Source organism: Cadophora gregata (assembly GCF_030347475.1).
Source record: "Cadophora gregata isolate MNR1 chromosome Unknown scaffold_2, whole genome shotgun sequence".
NCBI classification, from domain to species: Eukaryota; Fungi; Ascomycota; class Leotiomycetes; order Helotiales; family Ploettnerulaceae; genus Cadophora; species Cadophora gregata.
The window spans coordinates 2947403-2969777 of NW_026695925.1; the positions used below are offsets into that span (position 1 = coordinate 2947403).

General features: G+C 49.3%; 11 protein-coding genes across 12 annotated transcripts; 6 read left to right on the forward strand and 5 right to left on the reverse strand.

Moving 5' to 3' along the window:
* Window positions 1-44: 44 nt before the first annotated feature.
* ONS95_008254 (uncharacterized protein) lies at window positions 45-1045 on the forward strand (the record flags this gene model as incomplete). Its single annotated transcript, XM_058501804.1, has 3 exons — window positions 45-69; window positions 134-373; window positions 431-1045. The coding sequence occupies exons 1-3, from the start codon at window positions 55-57 to the stop codon at window positions 1043-1045; spliced, it is 870 nt and encodes a 289-aa protein (XP_058363126.1). The 5' UTR covers window positions 45-54.
* Window positions 1046-1321: 276 nt separating this feature from the next.
* ONS95_008255 (uncharacterized protein) lies at window positions 1322-2724 on the reverse strand (the record flags this gene model as incomplete). The annotated part of the gene is made up of 6 exons (XM_058501805.1): window positions 1322-1405; window positions 1460-1524; window positions 1591-2016; window positions 2075-2247; window positions 2297-2460; window positions 2515-2724. 6 exons carry the CDS (start codon window positions 2722-2724, stop codon window positions 1322-1324), a joined length of 1122 nt encoding a protein of 373 aa, XP_058363127.1.
* Window positions 2725-3624: 900 nt separating this feature from the next.
* ONS95_008256 (uncharacterized protein) lies at window positions 3625-5864 on the reverse strand. 2 transcript variants are annotated; one of them, XM_058501807.1, is made up of 5 exons: window positions 5555-5864; window positions 5411-5501; window positions 5197-5361; window positions 4047-5147; window positions 3625-3943 (listed from the first exon to the last, which is right to left on the reverse strand). In XM_058501807.1, exons 1-5 carry the CDS (start codon window positions 5797-5799, stop codon window positions 3827-3829), a joined length of 1719 nt encoding a protein of 572 aa, XP_058363129.1. In that variant the 5' UTR covers window positions 5800-5864; the 3' UTR covers window positions 3625-3826. The 2 variants fall into 2 exon arrangements, with proteins under 2 accessions (XP_058363129.1, XP_058363128.1); XM_058501806.1 differs by having other exon boundaries at window positions 3625-5147.
* Window positions 5865-6286: 422 nt separating this feature from the next.
* On the forward strand, window positions 6287-8324 carry ONS95_008257 (uncharacterized protein; the record flags this gene model as incomplete). Its single annotated transcript, XM_058501808.1, has 3 exons — window positions 6287-6817; window positions 6878-7100; window positions 7198-8324. 3 exons carry the CDS (start codon window positions 6287-6289, stop codon window positions 8322-8324), a joined length of 1881 nt encoding a protein of 626 aa, XP_058363130.1.
* A 373-nt stretch (window positions 8325-8697) lies between these two features.
* Window positions 8698-9542, reverse strand: ONS95_008258 (uncharacterized protein; the record flags this gene model as incomplete). The annotated part of the gene is made up of 3 exons (XM_058501809.1): window positions 8698-8886; window positions 8955-9239; window positions 9477-9542. 3 exons carry the CDS (start codon window positions 9540-9542, stop codon window positions 8698-8700), a joined length of 540 nt encoding a protein of 179 aa, XP_058363131.1.
* Window positions 9543-9977: 435 nt separating this feature from the next.
* On the forward strand, window positions 9978-10899 carry ONS95_008259 (uncharacterized protein; the record flags this gene model as incomplete). The annotated part of the gene is made up of 3 exons (XM_058501810.1): window positions 9978-10069; window positions 10175-10386; window positions 10472-10899. 3 exons carry the CDS (start codon window positions 9978-9980, stop codon window positions 10897-10899), a joined length of 732 nt encoding a protein of 243 aa, XP_058363132.1.
* A 644-nt stretch (window positions 10900-11543) lies between these two features.
* ONS95_008260 (uncharacterized protein) lies at window positions 11544-12278 on the forward strand (the record flags this gene model as incomplete). Its single annotated transcript, XM_058501811.1, has 2 exons — window positions 11544-11870; window positions 12006-12278. The coding sequence occupies 2 exons, from the start codon at window positions 11544-11546 to the stop codon at window positions 12276-12278; spliced, it is 600 nt and encodes a 199-aa protein (XP_058363133.1).
* Window positions 12279-12659: 381 nt separating this feature from the next.
* Window positions 12660-14519, reverse strand: ONS95_008261 (uncharacterized protein; the record flags this gene model as incomplete). Its single annotated transcript, XM_058501812.1, has 2 exons — window positions 12660-13875; window positions 14191-14519. 2 exons carry the CDS (start codon window positions 14517-14519, stop codon window positions 12660-12662), a joined length of 1545 nt encoding a protein of 514 aa, XP_058363134.1.
* A 648-nt stretch (window positions 14520-15167) lies between these two features.
* Window positions 15168-16613, forward strand: TIF1 (translation initiation factor eIF4A; the record flags this gene model as incomplete). Its single annotated transcript, XM_058501813.1, has 5 exons — window positions 15168-15207; window positions 15303-15377; window positions 15429-15497; window positions 15550-15908; window positions 15960-16613. 5 exons carry the CDS (start codon window positions 15168-15170, stop codon window positions 16611-16613), a joined length of 1197 nt encoding a protein of 398 aa, XP_058363135.1.
* Window positions 16614-17282: 669 nt separating this feature from the next.
* ONS95_008263 (uncharacterized protein) lies at window positions 17283-18979 on the forward strand (the record flags this gene model as incomplete). Its single annotated transcript, XM_058501814.1, has 3 exons — window positions 17283-17613; window positions 17664-17741; window positions 17790-18979. 3 exons carry the CDS (start codon window positions 17283-17285, stop codon window positions 18977-18979), a joined length of 1599 nt encoding a protein of 532 aa, XP_058363136.1.
* A 519-nt stretch (window positions 18980-19498) lies between these two features.
* Window positions 19499-21983, reverse strand: ONS95_008264 (uncharacterized protein; the record flags this gene model as incomplete). The annotated part of the gene is made up of 4 exons (XM_058501815.1): window positions 19499-19747; window positions 19886-20467; window positions 20521-21625; window positions 21670-21983. The coding sequence occupies 4 exons, from the start codon at window positions 21981-21983 to the stop codon at window positions 19499-19501; spliced, it is 2250 nt and encodes a 749-aa protein (XP_058363137.1).
* Between the last annotated feature and the right edge of the window lie 392 nt (window positions 21984-22375).

A 22375-nucleotide genomic window follows, 5' to 3' on the forward strand; every position in this document is an offset into this window, starting at 1 on the left:
AGGCTGTCTATCATTTTGACCTTGCCTTACAGACACGCAACTTAGATTAAGCCAATGGCAACTTTCTCTGTAGGTATCCTTAGCCCTGCTGGGTAACCCCCACTCCACGCAATTAAGCTCACTTCACATGTAGAGACTCGTCCGTTTCCTTGCAAAGGACGGCAGGACATACTATGGCGATGCTATTCTTCCCAAAGGAGTGACCGACATCGCCAAAGCAACTCAAGCCAAGATCATCCGCGGGAAAATATTTGGAAAGCATGATGTTACAGATCAAGTTGCCGATATCCGACTCTTGCTCGCTCCTCTCGCTCTGGAGGACGTGAAGACAGTAAGATGTTTAGGATTGAACTATGAGAAACATGCAAAAGAGGTTGGTCTCGAGTTGCGCCGTTACATCAAGTGACAAAGATGTTAACATGTTCTCAAGTCAAATATGCCCATCCCGAAATATCCCGTGCTCTTCTACAAGCCCATCACATCTCTCACCGGACCCACTGATCCAATTCCCATCCACGCTCTCGCTCAACAGTTCACCGGTCTTGATTATGAGTGCGAGCTTGTTGCTGTTATTGGAAAGCCCTGTTCGGATGTACCAGAGTCTTCAGCACTTGACTATGTCCTCGGCTACAGTGTCGGCAACGACGTCTCACATCGCGACTGGCAACTCAAGTACGGTGGTGGTCAGTGGGGTCTCGGAAAGGGATTTGATGGCTGGGCTCCTTACGGACCAGGAATCGTCTCACCAAAGCTCATTCCCGATCCCCAGAATCTGAAGATCTCGACTAAGTTGAATGGCAATACAGTACAGGAGAGCAATACTGGTGATATGATCTTTGGCATAGCAAAGACAATTGCATTCTTAAGTCAGGGTACCACGCTATTGCCTGGTGATTTGATCTTCACGGGTACGCCAGAAGGTGTTGGTATGGGCCGAAAGCCACAGCTTTGGTTGAAGGATGGCGACGTTGTCGAGGTTGGCTTAGTGGGCGTGGGAACATGTGTCAACAAGGTAGAGTTTGCGAAGGAGAATTCAAAGCTGTAAATGTGGTCTTGAAATCCAGATAACCTTAATCCTGGGATGTGTTGTTACAAATGTCTCCTTACTTGTTCAAAGTACTAAGGTAGACTGGGCATCTCCTTGAGGTTACATAAGGCTAGTATCGAAATTTAAGGGGAAAAGAGTACCACACCAACGTCACTTTGTTGCCCCATATCTTTAATCCACATAGAATTCTGTAACATACAGCTCATCATTGCACCTGAATGCCAAGCAACGACCCTATTGTTGCCTACCTACCACAAACTCAAAACAAGAGACTCAAAGATATGATGCTTCGGTCAAGAACCCGATTGTAAGCTTGATATGGCGCAAGACAGCATCCCACTGGATCGTGCTATAAGCCTATTGACAATTTTGTTAGTACGTCCTCCAAGCAATCAGACACCAGGCACTTACGTCATTTGCAGAATGAATGTACGGGCTCGATCCATCCATCGTGTCTTCATGGACAAAAGAAGCAGCTATTGGAATTCGTCAGCATTTTCCAGCTTGTCAAATCTCAACAGGGGCAAATTAAAGCTACTCACGGAACCCATTCGAGGTAGCACTCGCATGATCAGAGCACCCGTAGCCACAACTACTCGTGCCCGCCGTGATGCCAGTATACTGCCTGATAATCAGACGCATATACGTGTTCAACGCCGCATTCGTATAATCTGTGAACACAACAGGCTTTCCACCTGGCGAATATCCCGTCATGTCTTGGTTCAGCATGGCGAGGACTCGCTTGCCGGCTGAGCGGTAGTTGGAAAAGATAGCTGCAGAACCAAGAAGACCACCCTCTTCCCCAGAGTAGAAGTGGAATTCGAGTGTGTTCTTGGGTTTGAAGCCGGAAGTTGCGAGCACGCGGAGGGCTTCCAGAATGGTCACAGTGCCACTTCCATCGTCATCGGCACCGGGAGAGCGGCCGGTTGATGTACTGCCAACGGAATCGATATGTGCTCCAACTACGACTGTGAGAAGTTAGCTTTTGAACTGATCTGTGATGCTTTGGGAGAGGGTTCAACGCACCCAGATTCGTGCTGGTCCCTGGAATCTTCACGATGATTGAAGGCATGTTGAATGAGTGGGTGAACCTGGTGACAGTAATCGCAGAATTCACTGCTGCGATGCTTGAGAGTTGGTTGAACAACCAGGTCGATGCCTGGGTACCAGTTGCACTTCGGTAGTAGCGAGTGGTAAACCTGAATAAGTCAATATCAGTTCTTATACAGCTCGTGAAAATGTGCTTACTCGGTGAAGGTCCTCAGCGTGGTCTGTGGCACTGTGATGTTTATCTTGCTGATGAATGCGTTGCCCTCACTGACATGCGTCAAGGTGGTTGGGTAAGTAACAGCTTGTCTTTCGACAATCGTGCTCTCACTGACTCCTGAAAGGGAGTTCAGAACATAGCTATCCTAGACACTTCGGATTAGATTAAGGGCAAGGTATGAAATCCAAAGGGCACATACTGTGATATCTGTAATATCGATGAACTTGATGTTCTTAGCAGTATACTTCTCAATTTTCTCATCCTCCGTGACCCATATTCCAGGGTCAGCTTCAGAGGTCTTGATCAAACGAAGACCAGCATTGATTTTCGAGCTATCAGTGGAAGGAAGCGCAGATACAAGAAGTGAAGAAGATGCCACAAGGGCTCCGAGAAATAGATTGTAAAGCATGATGATTGCTCGAGAATACAATATTTGTACTGGCTTGACGCAAAATCAAAGGGGCAAGTTGTCAATATGTACTCTTCTCAATTCCGTGTTTTCTGCACTTCTTGTATGATATCTCAACACTAACTGTCCTCCAAGCCAAGATAATTGCAGCCTTCCCCTTTCTCTAATCGCCAAGTACCTCTCACCTTCCCCTACAAGCTTTCAGCGTGATTACCGAAGCCGGCAAATCTCCAATCGACCACTCGCTATCCTTTCCGCGTATGTCATCTGATACCAAGCCGGAGACGATCACTTGGCGGCGGGAGATTGCAACGGCATGCCGCACAGTTTTGGAATGTGCTCTTGATGAAAGTCTTGTTTTGCAGGAAGAAGTCTTGTCAGTTTCTAAAATGGGAAGGGCCAAGCTGAGGGGAGGAAGGCTGCATCACAATCTGTGCTAAGAGACGAACTGCTAGTTTGGGGTGAGTAAGTATAGGCTCAAGTGCGGTACTTGATGCCGTGATGATCGATCTCTTGGCGAGCGAGGCTTGATGCGGAAGGTGGTTGAGGCTAACCCTGCAGAGTATTATTCTTGACAATTCAAGAGATCAAACAACTAACTGACAAAGATAAGGAGAATACGCAAGAAGACCGTCCGCGATAGGTCGATCTATGCCTGAGTGCAGCTGAAAGCCGAAGCGCAGATGTGCGGGTGTGTTTACAAAGGGAGTTTAAGCGAGCTGACCTCGATGCTTTAGGGCAGCATCACTTGGGTATCCAAAGAAGTCCGAGAACGCGCGAGGAATTAGGGCGAAGACTGCCCGGTGGCAGGCAAGTCGACATCGTAATGCTAGGTAGAGTAGCGGGTTGCTAGAACTAAATTGCTTGCTTAGCTTTTGGCACTTGCCAATACTCACATGAAGGGAAATAGATGTCGCTACTAGTATACAAGCGACACGGAAAAGCGAGTTAAATCAATATCTCCAAACAGAATTAAAACAGTCAAACTTGCAAAGATGTAAGTCTCATATCTAATGGCAGAGTTTCTATTACATTCAGCAAACAATCCAACAAGATTCCCGTTCCCCAGCCAGCCGAAGCAGTAAATGTCGAAATTTGATCCTCAACGTGGGTTAGCCTGAGCAGTAACAGAGTCGGTACTTAAAGTCCTCATCTTCTTAATCTTCTCTCTGAGCAACTCCTCTCGCAGTTCCTGGGCTTCTCTCTTCGGATCTTTCATCTGGGCCTCCTCAGATATGTCAGCCTCACTGAATGCAAGTAGAAGACATGCCAGTCATAATGAAAGATCCAGCCCCGGTTTGAGATTACGAATCGCTACCAACCTCGTTGGGACGGACGGGACCAGCATTCTTGCTCGTTTCTCTTTGCGGCGATTCCCTATCTTTCTCTTCATCTGAATCAGCTTTACGATCTCTCGATTCAGAAGATGTGTTTCGTCGCCTCTTGTTTGCTGGCTCATAACGTTGTACAGAACGACGACGCTTTCTGTCCCTTCCACCACGACTGGAACTTCTAGATCGGCTTCGGCGACGGCGCGGAGGTGTCATACTGCGGCTGTTGCTCCGAGTTAGCCGATGTTCGTCACGGTCCTTTCGAGCCCTAGGCCTGTCTTCATCAGTATCTGGGGTTGGCGTGTTTCCCGCCCTGCCTTTGCTTGAAGCCAGGATTATGTCAGGGCTTCTCGATCTCGAGCGTGAGCTAGAAACAGATCGAGAGCGAGAGCTGCTATCACGACGGGCTTTTCGAGACCTTGGCGGAGGCGATAGAGACGCTGAGAGAGAAATTGATCTTCTGCGTCGAGTTGGTCTCGGAGAACGAGACCGAGATGAGTCTAGACTGGGTGACCTGGGACGCTCTTCGCGATCTCTGCTTCTTCGGCCCCTCCCTCCACGAGCACGGTAATTGTTTCTTCTTTCAGGTGTTCTTGATCGTCTCCGAGGAGGAGAAGGGGATCGGGATATGGAACGAGGGCGTCTGCGAGGAGGTGTGCGCGATTCTGATTTGGATCTAGTAGGAGATGGCGAACGAGACTCGGACGTTGATAGGCGTCGGCGTTCATTTCGTCTGCGTCCACCTGGTACGTATGAATCGGTGACAGCCCTAGGAGGCTCCCGAAACGACGCTCGCTCTCTTGAATCTCTTCGGCGAGGAGATCTAGAACGTGGTGGACCTCGTCGATCGAATCCTCTTCCACCTCCACCATTACCTCCTCTGCGATCAAAATCTCTATCTCCTCGACCACCTCGCCATGTATCTCCGCGCCCTGCTCCGCGGCCACCACCTCGGTCTCCCCGATCTCCTCGATCTCCCCGGTCACCACGCTCGCCTCGTTCCCGGTTGCGGATATTGTTAACTTCGCGTTCTCGGCGCTGCTCCTCTTCTCGACGGGACCGTGATTCCTCTGCTGCTTTCTCGGCTTCGATCTGCATCATTGTCAGTGTGGACCAGTCCAGGTTAAGCCATAGAGCATACCTTCTCCTGTATGAGCTCCAGCTTCTTCGCCTCAAGCAACTCTTTGGGGACTCCCTGGGGATTGGATTGAGCGCTCAAACAAAGACTCCAGAGCTCTTTACAGAATGCTGCTGTATCCTTATCGAGAAATCCCGTCAATTGTATTTGCATAGTCTTGATGTCCGGCTGTGACACTTGTGAGCTTGGCGCAACCTTGTTCACATGCCATACATACAAATCGAGCGCCTTCAATCAGATTGAAGCACAGTTCAATCACAACATCGTCATCATTTCCAAGGATTTCAGAGATCTTTCCTGCGATCCATCTGTGTGTTTCACCGAATTAGCCATGTGCTCGGTGGTAGGCAAGACGACGTACTTTTTCATGACCTCAGCGTTCACCTTTTGCATATCCACCTTCTTGCTGAACTCTGGAGGAAATTTTGTCGATTTCAGGAGCTTAGCATCTACACTGGACGCCATTTTGGAGGATTCTGTGCACGGCGTGTGCGAATGACGATGGTGGTTGGGACGTTCTGTGCAAGATGGAGGAGAGACGTTGGTGAAAGCCAAAACGACGAGGCTGAACCCGCTAGGAATGTGTGGCTGATGAATGCGCCACATTCCATATCAGATCGACTAAGACCTCGACGACAACACGAGGCTGAATGCACATATATGTGGCTCACGAAAGCCCGATTTCTGGGTCTCCATTACCAGTATGGAGTAGTTACTAGTTGCTGAAATATTGGTACTGCCTGGATCCAACAATTAAAGCTCTCTGGGCTACTCAAGTCAATGTCCCCATCCGTTAGAATTTTGATTGGGTCATCTTATGCACATGGAGACTGTTACAAGACGACTTAAGCAATACCATTAGCTTGGATCTCTTCGTACGCTAGGTGTTTTTGTACAACTGTGTGTACATTGGGAGGGTGCCATGGAGCCAGTACTTACTGGAAACTCAAGGCGAGGATAGTTCCTTCCAGACTTGTTGTCAAATTGGGAGAAGGCAAGAGCTATTCCCCACCTCTATTTTCAAAAGCAGTTTGTCTTCCTGCTCTTGTCGGCATCTTTCTATTGTCATTCTTTACAACATGTATTCTTAAGTATGGTTGCGCTTCGAGGCCCTGCTTGGCGTAGTACAACTCCCGTCAGTCGACTAGAACGCTCGGATCTATCTCAAACCACTCCCAGCTCTCCTGCGGAGGTTGAGGTACCATCCGTTCAAGATCTTGTCGGCCAACTCGAAGCCAAGGAGGAGCAATCTCGTCGGCGATCATCCGTCGGAGATAGACCATCAACTCCAAACTTTCGGGCACATCCCTTTCGACCTCTCATTCCTTACTCCCGCACTCCGAGCCCCAGTACAGTCTCAAAGGTTACCCCTCTGCCAAAAGAGGGATCAGTGGTACATGAGGAGGTTTGTCGTGGACTCAAGGGCCGACGAACTTCACTTGACTTAGACCGCAAAGCCATACCCTTGGTTTTCACCACGGCAGAAGGAGATTTAATCTGTCAGCCTGACTCTCGTCTTTCTACACCACCGGTCAGAAGGGACGATCTAGGACCTGATTCCAAACCACGGCTGCCACCATCATCAACTAGCCAGGCAGTAGACTCTGTTGTGGTCGATTTTGAGGTAAATTTCTGCATCTTCCAACCAAGCTTTGGGATCCGAGACTAAATTCTGCACATTAAGAACCTCCCTCCTCTTCCCGACACTCCCTTGATCACCTCGCTGTCGCCTCGAATGATTACCAGGAAGTCACAGAACAGGACTGAAGACTACTCTCCTCTGAATTCTCCTATTGTCTCTATCCGACCCATAGCACCACTATCACCATTGAGTCTTGCCGTTGATTCTGCTGCAGACTCATCATCTATAGCAGATCCGCCCTGTCCGACGGAAAAGCCTCGTCCAGGTGAGCATCTTCTCAACTCTTGTCTTTGCCAAACCATATCCCAATCAATCTTCAACATTTCGATCCATGCCAAGGTAAAACTGACTCAGATTCTCAGGTACGCTCGCAACTCTCTACCAGCTGGACCCTTCCAGTACTGCGACCTTTAATACGAGTGTACGTGATCTGATACAAGAAGCTCCAGACAGTCCAATTGGTGGAGATTGTGTCGAACCGATGGATCATGATCGTACTGTCGGAACCATGGTCGTTCGCGGCAAGGACCATCTGAATACCCCCAAGACAACCTCCGCGCTTCAGAACACCAATAAGCCGCTGAGATCGCGCTCCAACTACTCTGAATCAAGCGCAGGTCCGTCTCGTAAAGAGGAGCCTATAACACTGTCACATAAGCCTTTTGCGAATTCGGAGAGACCTGCAACACTACAGAGCGAGAAATCCATCCCAATGGTCACGGCACCGGACACGCCCTTGTTTGGAAGGCGAAATGAATTTAGTGATATTTCGGACATAACTTTCGATGGGAGTCCTGGTTCCAGAACTGGCGTCAAGGACTTCGCAGTTGTTGCTGAAGTTACAGAGGTCACTGGTGGTGACATATGCCCTGACTGCGATCTTCCAACGGCAGGAAGTGATAATGGAGACAGTTCAAAGGGATTCAACCTTCCCAACCCAGGAGGTACCGTCTCTGGATCTTCGGCACCTGGAATAACAGGCGCTGGTATAACACCATCGGGCGTTGCAGCATCAAATTTGCCAGCTTCTGGGCTCTCCCCTACTGGAGTACCAGCGTCGAGCGTACCAACAACTGTAATTCCAGCACCTGGTGTCTCGTTACCAGACGCTTCGTCGCTTCCTGGGGTTCCTGGAGTACCTGATACAGGTGGTGATCACGATCTCCATATTCCCGGTTCCAATCTTCCAGGAGGTTTGGCTGTGCCTGTGGATATCACAGGCACAGTTGACCCTCCCAAAATTCCTCCCCCGAGCAAAAAGAGGATGGCTTTAGGCAAGGGAAAGAAGAAAGGGCAGAACGCCATTCGACGTGGAAGACGCTTGCTGTTGCGTAAGCCAGTTCTTGCAGTGGTGATTGGAAGACAATTAGCAGGACCAACCTCAGCAGCACTGAAACTGGTTTCAAAAGGTACCCCAGTAGATCCTACTGCCCTCAAAGAAGCCGCAGTCCCTCAGGCAGTACCGCAGCCTGTTCCTCTGCCAGCGTGACAAAGAAAGATGAGCCAGCGTCTGCGAACGCGGCTGGAAGAGATGGAATGGACGATTATGGTAACGAGGGAGCTTGATGAGGTTGCTTGGGAGGAAAATTGGTCTTTACCTTCTGTATAACCAGATTGTGCACACCACCAGTTCAAGTCGGGAGACAAATCAGAATGCCATTCTTCTTTGCCCGCTAGAAATGATCTCCCGTGACCCGTAACTTTTTTTTGGATGACTCCCAAGCAATGGGTATTTCCCAAACTCCTCGCCATGCCTGAAGCAAATCAATATCCTCCGCTCTAATCAGTGAGTGCCATCCGTCGAAACCATGCCCTGATATTTATGCCATTCGCATGCATGTATGAACCTCAACTCATCCCATCTAAACACCCAAGTACCGAGCCTTTGCCACCTTTTCTCGTTCTTCCAATTCCGCCTTCGCATACCGCGCTACCACATTATCTACTCTCTGCTTCGCACGACTCAACCCCGTATCGCCCATCTGCTTGAACTTCCCGCGCATCTCGAAGAGTTGAAGGAGTGTCTTTGCGCGTGTGAGATCTTCGTCGAGCTGGTGGGTGGGGGGGAGCCGTTAGCTTTTGTTTTGTTTACTTTGGAAGCGAGGAGGGGAATATTCACCTCTGCTTCAGAACCAGGGTTTCCAATTGGTGTACTTGCACCACTGCCTCCCATGCTCATACTAAAACTACTCCCCTCTCTGGCAAATGTCGGGGTATTGACTCCTCCACCATTTCCGAATGATTGTGATTGTGACCGGGAGACTGTCACTATTCTCCGTCCTAGCTTGTCGAATTTCGGAGCTGAGCTGTTGTGACGCGAGAGAGGAGTTGTGGGCGAATTATTGGAGGCAGTAGTTTTCGGGGCGTTGAAGGGTTTGAGGAGGGAGAGAGCGGCGTGGGGATCCTGGGGTGGCGAAGGGGTGTTAAAATGATTGGTTTGTTTTCGAGGAGATTGTGGGGTGAAGAAGAGGGAGAGGAATGAGGATGGTAGGGATAAGAGAGAGCTTGAGGGGTTAGGAGATTGAGAAGTAGAAGGAGAAGGGGAGTCGGAAGGAGGGGTACTAGAGGAGCTAGAAGCTTGAGGTGAAGGGGGAGGTATAGCAGGTGATGGGGATGAGGATGAAGGGGAGGGGGAACCCACTGCGTTTTGCAGGGTTTGAAGGTCGGCAATTATCTGCGCAATCTGAAGACCTTCTATTGAAGACATTCTGATGGATGTTGGTAGGTATGATGTGGTGATGTGGGAGCTGGATGGAGGAGTTTAATCGAAGTAGATGACTAGCAGGAGGAGGCCGGAGAAGTGGATGTTTTGATTTGTTTGCGGTCGGATGGAAGGCGAGGTGGGCGATCTTTGTGATGGTAGTAAATCAAACACTTTACTTGTATCAAAACTGAAAATTACGACGGAATAAATCAATGTTGTATCAGACTCTGCGAAATCGAGATGAATGATTGTTGAATCGAAGCTGGGGACCTGGAACTTGCAGGGATGTCGATCGAGGCTTGTCCATCTCCCGCTTCTCCCCACCTCTGGCGTCCACTGCCGGTTGCTTGTCCAGACTCTGGCCTTCTACCAACCACACCATCAGTACACGCAGGGTAAATATCCAGGTGATTTACCCCTCATCTTCTCTTACCCATCATGTCACTCGTCTTTCGTCGCGGACTTGCAAGTGCACCAATGGCTTCTTTGAAGAAAGCTTCAAAAGTGGTGTGTATTGGGAGGAATTATGCGTGAGTGTCCCTCCCACTCTTACTACTCTCAATTTGCACTCGTCTGCTGCAGATCCAAAATTATGGCAATTGGTTTGGAAATAAGATTCTGACTTCAATCCGTAGAGATCATATCACAGAGCTAAACAGCGCCCGCCCAAAGCAACCATTCTTCTTCCTTAAGCCTGCGAGCTCTATCCTCCCTCCCGGTGCCGGACCAGTAATCCGACCTCGCGGAGTGGATTTGCATTATGAGGTTGAGCTCGCCCTGGTTATGGGAAAGACGGTCAAGGATTTGGAAGCAAGTGATATGCAAGGAGCTCTGGATTCTATTGAGAGTGCGTATCCCCGCCCTTCAATTGCAATTGATATATTGCCAAGTCCAACTGAGCTAGAAATGTGGTACTGACCTAGAAACAATAGGCTACGCAATGAGCATCGACATGACCGCCCGCAACGTGCAAAACGAAGCAAAGAAGAAGGGACTCCCATGGAGCATAGCTAAAGGCTTCGATACTTTCCTGCCTGTCTCCCACCTCATTCCCAAATCTGCCATCCCAGACCCACACAAAGTCGAGCTATACCTCACTGTCAACGGAGAATCCAAACAAGCCGACTCCACCGACCTTATGCTCTTCCAGATCCCGAGAATCCTGAGCGATATCTCGAAGGTTATGACACTTGAGAAGGGCGATGTGGTGTTGACGGGTACGCCAAAGGGAGTGGGGAGTGTGAAGCCCGGTGATGTTATGAGAGCAGGATTGAAGGTTGACGGCAAGGAGGTTGAGGAGGGGAAGATTGAGGTTAAGGTTGAGGAGTCAACTGGTAGTTATGAGTTCAAGGAGACGTAAGCGGGGAGGTTTATAAAGTATATAGTGAGAATTGTATATTGGAAACGCAGGAAATTTTGATGGAGTGGGATATGTGTTCTGGAGGACTGTTCCAGCCATTGGGTTTCCAAATATTGTCCAAATGGCTCAAGTGACAATCTATTACCGAAATTTTGTGCTACGATCATCTTTGGGCTTCCGCATTCGAACTTATACCAGCTATGAGTATGGATTGTAATTCGACATGTTGGATCCACGTCGTGCAGGATCGATATTCCCAGCATTTGTACCTGTTATGTTGAGGAATTCCAATCTTTAGGTTAACGTAACGAGTCAAAGGATAACTGGTTCACAAGATGAATTTATACACTCGAGCATTATGTAACTCAACCCATCTCAAAGACTCATGACCAGAAATGGTGACATAATTTCAATGCACAAGCACCCCACTACCAAAATGGCGGAACAAATAGCGCGGTCACCCCATGTCATTTTCCAGCATTCCCCGATAAGCCCGATAAGGCTGAATTTGTGCAAGCCAACGGTCCAAAGCTCCTTCGCGTCAAGCTCTCATCATCATCAGCAGCAATCAACAACCCAACAATCCCACAACTATCCTTCTCGAACCCAAACCATCCAGTCACTACCTGCATAAAACCCCCACGATGAGCGAAAATAATCCCCCGCCATCCGCCGGCAACAATAACTCTGCTGATGTCCCTGGCCAACCCTTCTATGACAAAACGCGCGCGCATCTGCGCGCTCTCTTAAGCAAGCGGCGCGAGCTCGAAGCAAAATTGCAGAGCCAGGAAGCGGATATCTTGCGCAAGGAGACGGAATATCTAGAGGATACGCCGTATGGAAATATCATTATCGGCTTTGATGCGTATACAAAGGGTGTCAGTAGTGTGCCGGGACAGAGAAGGCGATTAGTGGTCGTGGAGGGGAATAGGGTCTTTAGTAGGAGTAGTGTTAGTTTTGGGAACGGTGGAGTAGGTTCTCTTTTCTTTCTGCTGCTTTTGGATGTCATGGTTGTTTGTGAAATTTGAGTTGGATCACAGTGTTGACAAGGAAAATTGAGAAATCGCATTCCTTCATGTGCGAAAGCTAACATTCCTCTCCTCTAGGACTCTCCAATGGACACAGCAACATCAACTCCCGTGGCAGCTCTGGCCCCCACGCCTCTCTCAACAGCTTTCATCAAAGCCGGCGACAAAGACGGCGGTTCTAACCACGCTACGCCGACCAGTGCGACGAGCGCGAATAAATCCGGTGGGGGAGGCGGTTCGAAGAAGAATAAGAAAGGCGCGGGAGCCGGAGCAGCCGAGGATAGTGATACGGATACCAGGGATACGAAGAAGCAGAGGACGAATTTTGGGGCCTCCGTGGGAAGGAAATAGTGCGTTTGAGTGGTTGAATGGTATTGAGTTTGGGGAGGTAGAGCTGAACCACGATATGACGAAGGCAGGGGCAGGAAAAGAAAGAGAGAATGATTTGCATGGCATGGCGTGGTTGGCGTTTTTGGTGTTGGGATGTATACCTACTTGAATTTGGCTGAGATTGCTTTTGAATACGGAGATGCGAGCGAGACAGTGTAAGAGAGTGGACGGGTGAACTGCACGAGTGTACTGGGACATTGGTGGGAATTGGTCAAGTCAGAGACTTCAGGATACCAATACAGGACATCAAAGGTGTGTAGTTTTGAATATTGGATCATATCTACAACCAAGTCTTGACAGTACCTCATTACTTCTGTCGTTATGTTCCCTCATGCTCATTCATCATGGCAGCTCCTCATCACTATCTCCTCCAAACCCAAAACTAAATCCTCCACCACCATTCTCATCTCCATCAGCCTTCCCAGCGACCACATCGTCCCACTTCCGCTTCTTCGCCTCCCTCTCCTTCTTCCTTTCCAGCTCTTCCAATGCCGCCTCGAGCAAAACCGGGTACTCCCTCCTCAATCCTTCCACAAAAACTCCATACGGATCCACTACCTCCTTCCTAAACCCCGAGACCTGCTCCCTCTTCTCACTCATAAACGCCAACACCCGCCCAAGATGCGCACTTGGCACAAAGTTCTGCGTAATCGCAATACTCGCCTCGAGATTAACGACTAAATGCCACCATCCACTCGGGACATGCAAGACTTCGCCCTCGCCGCAGACGCCTTCTTGACAGCCGGGAGTCTTGCGTGCTTCGGCATGGAAACCGAGCAGCCATTCGGCGATGCTGAGTGGTGAAGTGACTTCGCTTTGGTCGGAGGAGACGTAGACACCTGGCGGTGGGGGCGAGGAAGCAGATGAAGGGAACATGATCCAGTATTTGGAGCCGCGGAGGACAGCGTTCCAGGCTGATGTTGCATTAGGGTCTTTGTGGTAGGTTGAGCCGCTGCGGGAGGGGCCTATGATGAGCCATTTGTTGTCTGGGCGGAGGGAGCCGAGGACGGTGAAGAGATCCTCGCTGAAGGGAGCTGGGATAGTGTATGATGGTGGGGAGGAGTCGGTAGACTTGTTGTCGTTGCTAAAGTCGGTGGTAGAGTTTAGACTCATCTTCTCTACGAAGCTCCTATCGAAGAGGTATAGTGGACTTTCGTCGCTGCTATTATTCATATAGCTGATATAAGTGTCCAGCGTCCAATCCACAGCCTCAGCGCGGAACTTGACATCGCCGTACTTCTCTACCAGCGCTTCTGTGTTCCATGACTGGAACACAGGCCATGACTGAACAGGCTCTGTAAGGATAAACGGCTTGTCAGCCCAATCTGAGGAGAACTCAGCAGGCGTGAGGTTGGCGAGCCGGGGAATGGCATTCCTGGATGGTATATTGGTCGTGTACGGGAGGAGGGAAGTGTGAGTGCAAAGAAATGGTCGGTAGAGGACGTCAGAGAAGACGCCAGGGCAGGGGATCTGGCTAGTTTGGGAGGAGGTGAGATTCAGGAATGTTGAACGCCATGTTCCGTGCCAGGTGAAGGATCCAGATTTTGAAATGGGTGACCTAGATGAGTTAGCATCGGTTGAAAGATATGTATATTTGTGTCGGCGGAATGATGCATGACTCCGTTTGCGACCCAAGCAGCGTATGTTCACAGGATGTAGGACTGCGTTTGATCAAGAGACAGGTAAGGTCAAAGCATTGACTTAGCGTTCAGCTGGATACTTCCAGTGAAGGATAAGTCTTACAGGGCCAATTTTCTCCCATAGATTGTACCAGGACAAACAGACAATTATGACGAGACATGGAATCTCATCAAACACACTTGAACCTAAAATGCCGCAAGGACAAGACCTGACTGTGAAAGCTATCACTTACTCAATGAATAATGCTTTCCACAAGTCATCAGACCTACAGAATGCATAGAGAAACTTGCATGTTGCGCCTAAGGAGCGTAATTTGTATGAGTCAAGATATTCTAGAAATATTGCTAAAATCTCATCTGGAAATGCTTGAAATGAACCGATGGAATTTTTAGCAATGCTGCTGGCGGTATATTGGTTTCCAGCCGGCTTGACTCCCAAAGGATGAGGTGGTATGGTATTAGGTGACTCTTCGATGGATAGTGAGAGTGACTCAACTCCGCCACTGGGATAAACGTCCACGGCTGGATTGCCAGAATCTCCTGAAATGACTGAAGACTTCATGGTCGTTTGAACGCCTGAGGAGCAGCCAATTGGATATGAAGGTATCGGTGAAAGCGAGCAAGGCAAGAAAAAAGTTGCCTCCCAGGTACCGGTGACTTTAGTGGAAAGGTTGGCACCGTACACGCCACTTCTGTCGTGCAGGACTGGAGGAGGGGCAAGACCCTGTCTCTAGTGCTTGCTAGTGCTTTCGAATCCCTCCTCCTTTATTCAATGACCCAATCAGTATCAGAATCCGGTCCCAAGCCTGTGTTGTTGTTACTCACGGTGCAAAATTCACGGTAAAAAGTGTATTTTTCGAGGTAGTTAAGTGGCTCGAGTGGGTCTTCCGTTAGCGAAGCTAAGGCTACTTAGCGTAAAGTACAAAAAATTGTAAGAATATCTTCGACGGTCCGCCTTCCTTCCACCTCCTCATCAAACAATTCAAACACCACAAAACACAACATACACACAACCACTAGATCCCATTATAACTCTCGCTATCGGGAGTTTGGCATCTAGTTTTTCACACAACAGCAGATCTCTTGTCGCAGGCTCTCGTTGAGACCTCTGCGCATTCTATCACCCCACCTCTACCCATCCAACTTCCCGATTTCTAGATCCCAAGCACGGCTTGCGATCTAGATATTTCTATCAATCGAAACCGCAATCATGGCTTCCACTGATAAGGGTCTCGAGGAGATCCCAGAGGGTAAGGCTTCCTGAGACTCTGCCAACACTACACCGCCACTGGACTGCCGCACACGAAAAATTGAGGAAAGCGAAGCTGATAAAAGTTTTTTCCAGGTCAAATCGAGTCCAACTATGACGAGACCGTCGACTCTTTCGATGCTATGGAGCTCAAGCCTGAACTCCTCCGAGGTACGATTGGAAATCCATATGCTAGGAATTAGGGGTTAATATCTGATACAGGTGTCTACGCCTACGGTTTCGAGCGTCCTTCAGCTATTCAACAGCGCGCCATCTTGCCAGTCATCGGTGGTAAGTTTATACAAAAATCGCAATATTTTAGCTGTAGCTCATTCATTTCAAGGTCGCGATGTCATTGCTCAAGCCCAATCTGGAACCGGAAAGACTGCCACTTTCTCTATCTCCGTCCTCCAGAAGCTCGACCCCACCATCAAGCAATGCCAGGCCTTGATCCTTGCCCCAACCCGTGAGTTGGCTCAACAAATCCAAAAGGTCGTTGTTGCTATCGGAGACTTCATGAACATTGAGTGCCACGCCTGCATTGGTGGTACCAGCGTTCGTGATGACATGAAGGCTCTCCAGGATGGTCCCCACATCGTTGTCGGTACCCCAGGTCGTGTGCAGGACATGATCCAGCGCCGATTCTTGAAGACCGACAGCATGAAGATGTTCGTACTTGATGAGGCCGATGAGATGCTTTCCGTAAGTTTCTTCCTTTTCGCGAGGTCTGTGCGATATCTAACATTTTCATAGCGTGGTTTCACTGAGCAAATCTACGACATCTTCCAACTCCTTCCCCAATCTACCCAGGTCGTTCTCCTTTCCGCCACCATGCCCCAGGATGTCCTCGAGGTCACTACCAAGTTCATGCGCGACCCTGTCCGTATCTTGGTCAAGAAGGCCGAGCTTACCCTTGAAGGTATCAAGCAATTCTACATCGCCGTTGAGAAGGAAGATTGGAAGTTGGACACCCTGTCCGATCTCTACGAGACCGTCACTATCACACAAGCCGTTATCTTCTGCAACACCCGCCGGAAGGTCGACTGGCTTACCGACAAGCTTACGGCCCGTGATTTCACCGTCTCGGCCATGCACGGTGACATGGACCAGGGTCAGCGTGACCTGATTATGAAGGAGTTCCGCTCTGGTTCTTCCCGTGTCCTGATCGCCACTGATCTTTTGGCCCGTGGTATTGATGTCCAACAAGTTTCCTTGGTCATTAACTACGATCTCCCCGCCAACCGTGAGAACTACATCCACAGAATCGGTCGTGGTGGTCGTTTCGGACGTAAGGGTGTTGCCATCAACTTCGTTACCGCCGAGGATGTTCGCATGATGAGAGAAATCGAGCAATTTTACAGCACTCAAATCGAGGAGATGCCAATGAACGTTGCCGATCTCATTTAAACGTTGTATTTCAGCTAAGACATAAGGAATCACAGTTCCGGCATATTCGGTGGTACGAGAAAGTGCCTGTGTCGGAGCCCCTCTTTTAGGGTAGTGTGATAGTGAGCACGGTGGTTCGCCCGCGTGCGTGGATTAATTGGGCGGCATAAAAGTTGCTGCATTCTCTGCAGTTCCCAGGGTTTTCTCGCGTGTCATTTTGGCATTGCCAACACTAGAAGGTTGGGCGATGCTATCTGCTTTTCGGTCTCCTTCCGTGTATCTAAGGATTTGCTTCATTTGGTCATCAATCATGCTGCTTGTCGCATGGGTCTCAATCTACTGGGCTGTTGGCATGGGCAGCTGTAGATATGGAGACCAAATACGATGGGTGCAGTGGTGTTCTCGTAGCAAGGCAAAATTCAGACGTAAAACATTCCTGGTTGTTCGGTTTCTCATGGTGATTTTCAAGTGATAGATTCCTTCTTGTTTCTTCCTAAGCGAGTGCTCCTTCTGTTTTCGAGTTCTTGGCGCTCTTCCTCAACCTGGAAGGCGCACAACTTCCAGAGCGTCAACGCAAGGTAGGTAGAGTTCTGTTCGCCCTCCTTGTAGGAACAGCTTTCCCCATCCCATTCCGTCAATCTCTGCGACGACGTTCTTTCAGCCAACAAACATCCTCGATCCGCGGCAGCCATGGCAACATCTCTCTCCGCGTCCGCGGCCACGGCCGGCCCAAGCATCGCAGAGATGGCCCAAGAGAGACTTGAGAAATTGCAGATTCGCCGAGAGCACCAAGCATTACTGGAGAAGATCAGTAACATCGGAGCGCAGCGCGATAAGGACCTTGAGGACATCCGACAGCAATATGAGGCTGCACTTGAGTCGAATAAGGAGACTTTGACCAAGATTGAAGATCTTGAAACCAAAATATCCGTCAGGGATCGCGAGGTGGACGAATTTGTCAACGACCTGCAACGGTTCAAAGCTACAGTGGAGGAGTTCCTGCGAATTCGGGCTTCTGAAGGTCGGCCCAGGTCAGACATCGGTGCTGTTGACCAAGCTGATATTGAGTAGAGGAAACAGAAGAAGTGATGTCTGCTGCCACTGCGGGTCGTCCCTCTTCTTCTTTTATACGTGAAAAGGAACCTGAAGGTAGCTCACAGCAGCTTTTTGGCTCTAACACCAGCTGACATTGTGCAGACAAACCGCGAAGCTCAATTGAAGTGCCGGCTCCAAGCAAGCCAACAAGACCAACACGCCGTGCTGCCAACAGGAAGTCATCCTATGTCCCTCGAGAATGCAACCTTCCCCATTCGCGATCTGAAGCTGTCAATCAGGATGTAGCTGAATCATTTGGAAAAGATACGGCAGCCAATGGAGGCCTCAGAAAGTCAAACCTTGCAACCGAAACTATGCTGTCTAGTCATTCGACAAATAATCGAAAGCGCCCGACTACAACTCGACCAACAGAACAAGAGCCAGCTAGACCTCATCCCTTGATGACACGCCAGAGAAGCGGGAGTAGGCCCCAAGAGCTGAGAAATTTCGCCGCCACAACACCAGCTGCTCCTAGTCCACCTAAGATACCAAAGTTATCCCAAGATCGTCGACCGCTCGGTACTTACTACAAAGCTTCATCCATAATCTATGCCTCCTTGAGACTTGATGGTGGACGACCTGAATTTAACTTTATTTCATCGTTCATTTCTGGCATATCGAGCAAGAAGGAGCAGAACCGATTGATTGACAGTTTGGCCAATTTCTGCTTCTGTGACACCAAAGATGACGGAACTCGGGAGATACTCTGCACGTGGGATGAAGTCATGGATGGATTGAAAGCTGCGAAGCTAGTCGGCGATGAGGATGACGGTCAAGACCAGAGGAAAGGCAGACCAGCTTTAGTTGCGGCTGATACGGCGTTAATGAGCAACCCAAGAGCGGCCGATAATCCATTTGTCAAAGAACAGCCAGCCGCCAGAGGTTCCAGAAGAGGAAACATTGTTGAGGCTACTGATATGCCCGTTGGTGGAAGAGAGAGACGTGACGTAAAGAAGAGAGCCGCCAGACTTGGACGAGCAGGCAACGGCAGCGAAAGCACAGGTGCTGGCGTGGTTAACAAATCAGACTCAGGCAATGCTATATTTGGAGCAGCGATCGAGAATCTAGATCCAAACAAAGCTAATTTCAGAGAACCGGCCAGTAAAGCGAAAGGGAAATCGAACCCAAGAGTAGCCAAAAGGCCGGCTCCGAAGAAAGGCAAAGCTGCTGCTGCTGCAAGCGCCGTTGACCTCAATGACCAGGACAATCGAACAGCTGTTGGAAGTGGAGCCCAGACCACAGGAATAACGAGAGGAGGTAGAAGGGGTCGCCAGCGAGCTGCGAAACGCTGAGTACTTATGTGTGACCATCTTCTTTTATATGATTAGAAGTCTATGGTCTGAGAGACCACGAGCTGCGTGTGGCGGCTCTTGTGCTGCGTATGATTTGCGTAAAGAGAAAACAATAGCTGGATATTTGCTGTGATGTTCATCTTTGTTGATATTAGCGAGCGGGCTGTGCTATAGCTGGAATAATTGCCGACATGTCGAGGAGATGAGGGCTTAATTGCTTTCAGGAGGTTAAGAGCATATTTGCGGTCACTCTGTACTTTACTACTAGAAGCTTCATGCTAGTAAAGATCATCAGCATACTTGCAAATTAGGTTCTCTTTTCGGATTGTGTGAGACTTCGAGTCATTAAATAATGAATATGGTGAGTTTAAGAGAGTCTGAAACTTTTGATTTTGTTGTTAGACATATAGCTTTTCCATTCCCTTTCATGCATACAACTAGAACTAAAGATACTCATTGAACCATTCATTCATCACTAACCCATTGCATCATGCCCCACGTGCCATCATCCCCTCATTCTCACGGAACCCTCACAGCCGGTCCATCCCCCTTATCCTCAGCCTCCCACTCCCTCTCCTCGCTCAGTCGCTGAACCTGATTATCAACCACCTCGCCATGGATCGCCAAGTCCATGGCGAACTTACGCATCGCCGACAATGCTCTCGAATTTATTTCGGCTTCGCGCTCGGAGGTGATGCCGCTGTAGTGGTTGATCCAGTCGAGGACTTCTGTATGCCAGACTAGCGAGTTTTCGGGTTTGAGAACCCACTAGGAGGTAATTGGTTAGTTGTGGCTTTGGTTGCGGGATTGAGGGATTGAGGGTTGGGGTTTGGGACGGTGAGGGGATGGGATGGTAGGGTAGGATGGGTTAGAGGAATGGAAGGAAAGAAATAATAATTGACTAACGTGATTCTCGTCTGGGAAAGTCAGGAATTTACTCTCCACTCCTCTGGTCTGCAAGACATTGAATGGCGCCAATCCCTCTCCAATAGGAAGTCTGTAGTCCAGCTCGTTGTGGATAATCATTTGCGGAGTGCTCCAATTCGCTGTATGAGCACTCGGATCCCACTTCTCGTACCCAGCACGATTGTCCCATAATGTACCTCCAAAATCGTGGAGAGGGAAGAACAGTTCTTCAGAGGCATATTGGTTCAGTGTACAGAATACGCCGTCGTGAGTTACTAGGGCTTTGAACTTGCGGCCCAGATCGTGGCCTTGGATCCAGTTGATCATGAAACCACCATAAGATGCGCCGAGAGCGACGGCACGGGATGTATCGACGTAGGGGAGGTTGGCCTCGATGTATTCGAAGCCTTTGACTAGATCAATATAAGGACGTCCACCCCAGTTCTCTTTGATTCCATTTTGCAAGGCCATGCCGTAGCCTGTGCTGCCGGTTGGGTTAGGTGTTACGACAACATAACCTTGCTCTGCATAGATGAGAGGGTTCCAGCGGACGGACCAAGCCTCTCCCCAGGCTCCTTGGGGCTATGTATTTTTAGTAGGTTTAATAATGCCTTGAATAGCATGGTAAAACTTACGCCACCGTGGATGAGGTATGCTAACGGGTATGTCTTCTTTGGGTCGAAACTCGAAGGTTTGATCAGCCAAGCGTGGATCTTTTGCTTGTCGGAGCCTTCATACCATATCTCATCGACTTGGGACTGAGATATTCCGAAGGAAAATCCGCCTTTGAAACTGGATGATATGAGCTCCTTCGTATCTGGTTTCGCAGGATCTATGATGGACCATATGCTGTTGTCTACAAGAGAACTACTGCAGACGAGTAACTTGTTCTTGGGAAGTAGGCTCACAGAATTGACCGTGCCATCGTGGACGATAGGCTCAGGAAGATCTTTTGCATGCCTGGGAGATGATGGGAGTTTGAAGAGTTTCGTACGGCCATGCTCTTCTGCTGTGACGTAAAGCTCCTTCCCATCATGGCTCCAAGTAATGTCTTCCGGTCTGCGATCCCAACCCCCCTCACCATCCGAGGTTTCATAAAACTCCTGGACATTTGAGAGGTCTGAAATATCTGGCCAGAGGAGCAGTCGGGGCTTGTCACTCTCGTACTGCCTATTCTGCATACGCCAGAAGGCTACAGATTTAGCATCAGGAGAAAAAACAGGACTACCGCTATATCCTCTCAAGTTTCCGGTTTTGACGAGCTGTGGAGATGGCGCTGGGGACTCGCTGAAGGTTCGTAATGGGACGTAGTAAAGATCACTTTTTGTATACGCCGCAGGTATCAATTTGGGGTCTTTTGCAACAAACACAATTCCGTTCTTGCTGATATCGAAATCTCCTGCCCCACCAAATGGAGGGACTGGAGATTCTAACGCGATCGAGTGTCCTGCGAGAGCATTCTTCAACGGCTCAACAGATATACTTTTGCCTCCGTGAAGCGTCTTTATCGTAGTATACCAGATGGCCTGCTTGTTTGTGTCCACATAGGAGTCCCAATGTCTGACGAAGAGACTTGAATATATCCGGCCGGTCGACGCAGGCTTCACATGTTTCGCGGGATTGAACGGTTTTCCAGAAGGGGTTGCATAACCTGTTACGGCGATGGCGACGGTGTCATGATCGAGAACGATGGCCTTGAGGTTTTCGAATACTCCCTCGAAAGTGGCGATTACTCCTGGCCTGAAACTATCAGCACATGTCCGCAACGTAGCTTGAGCACTTACTCGCCCTCCAAATCATCCACATCTTCTAGTATCAACTCCGTCGTCGACGTCTCCTTGTCTGATCCAGGTTTCAACCACAGGAGTAAGGTATTCTCCAGCCACGTCGCATCCGTACATGTCTTGTCCGCATTGAGAACTCTTGTCTTCCCAGTCTCGAAATTTCTCACTCTGATATCGGCGGTCTTGCTGTGCGTCTCAAAAGACCATGACTGCACTGTGAAGAGCCCTAGGGTGCCATCTGAATTGGGAGTCACGGCCGACCTTCGAGGCGCAGAGATCAAAGCTTTGGGAGTAAACTTTGCGCAGACCTTCATTGTGAAAAGTGCTCAGAAACTTGAGGATGGAATTGAATTTCTTAAGAAGAGCGCTGGGTCAATGGCAGATATGGCAAGACTGGCGTTTAATATGTGAAGAGGTAGGAATGTGATGACCCGAACGATCGTGAGCTGCCAGGCCAATGCCCAACGTAGCAGTATCGCCCCGTTGTATTGTTGAGATTGCTAAGTGATTGCAGCTCGGCGAGCTACGGAACAGCACAAGATGTAAAGATACTGAGTGCTGGGGCTTTTGCAGATGTAATTGATTATCGAGTGGGTTGAGGATCTACCAGCGCGGGGCGAGCTCCAGAAGGTGCAGCTTCACCCCGCCTTTTGCCGCCCAGACACCTTCCGTATTGATGCTAATTACCTAAAAAATATTTTCACCC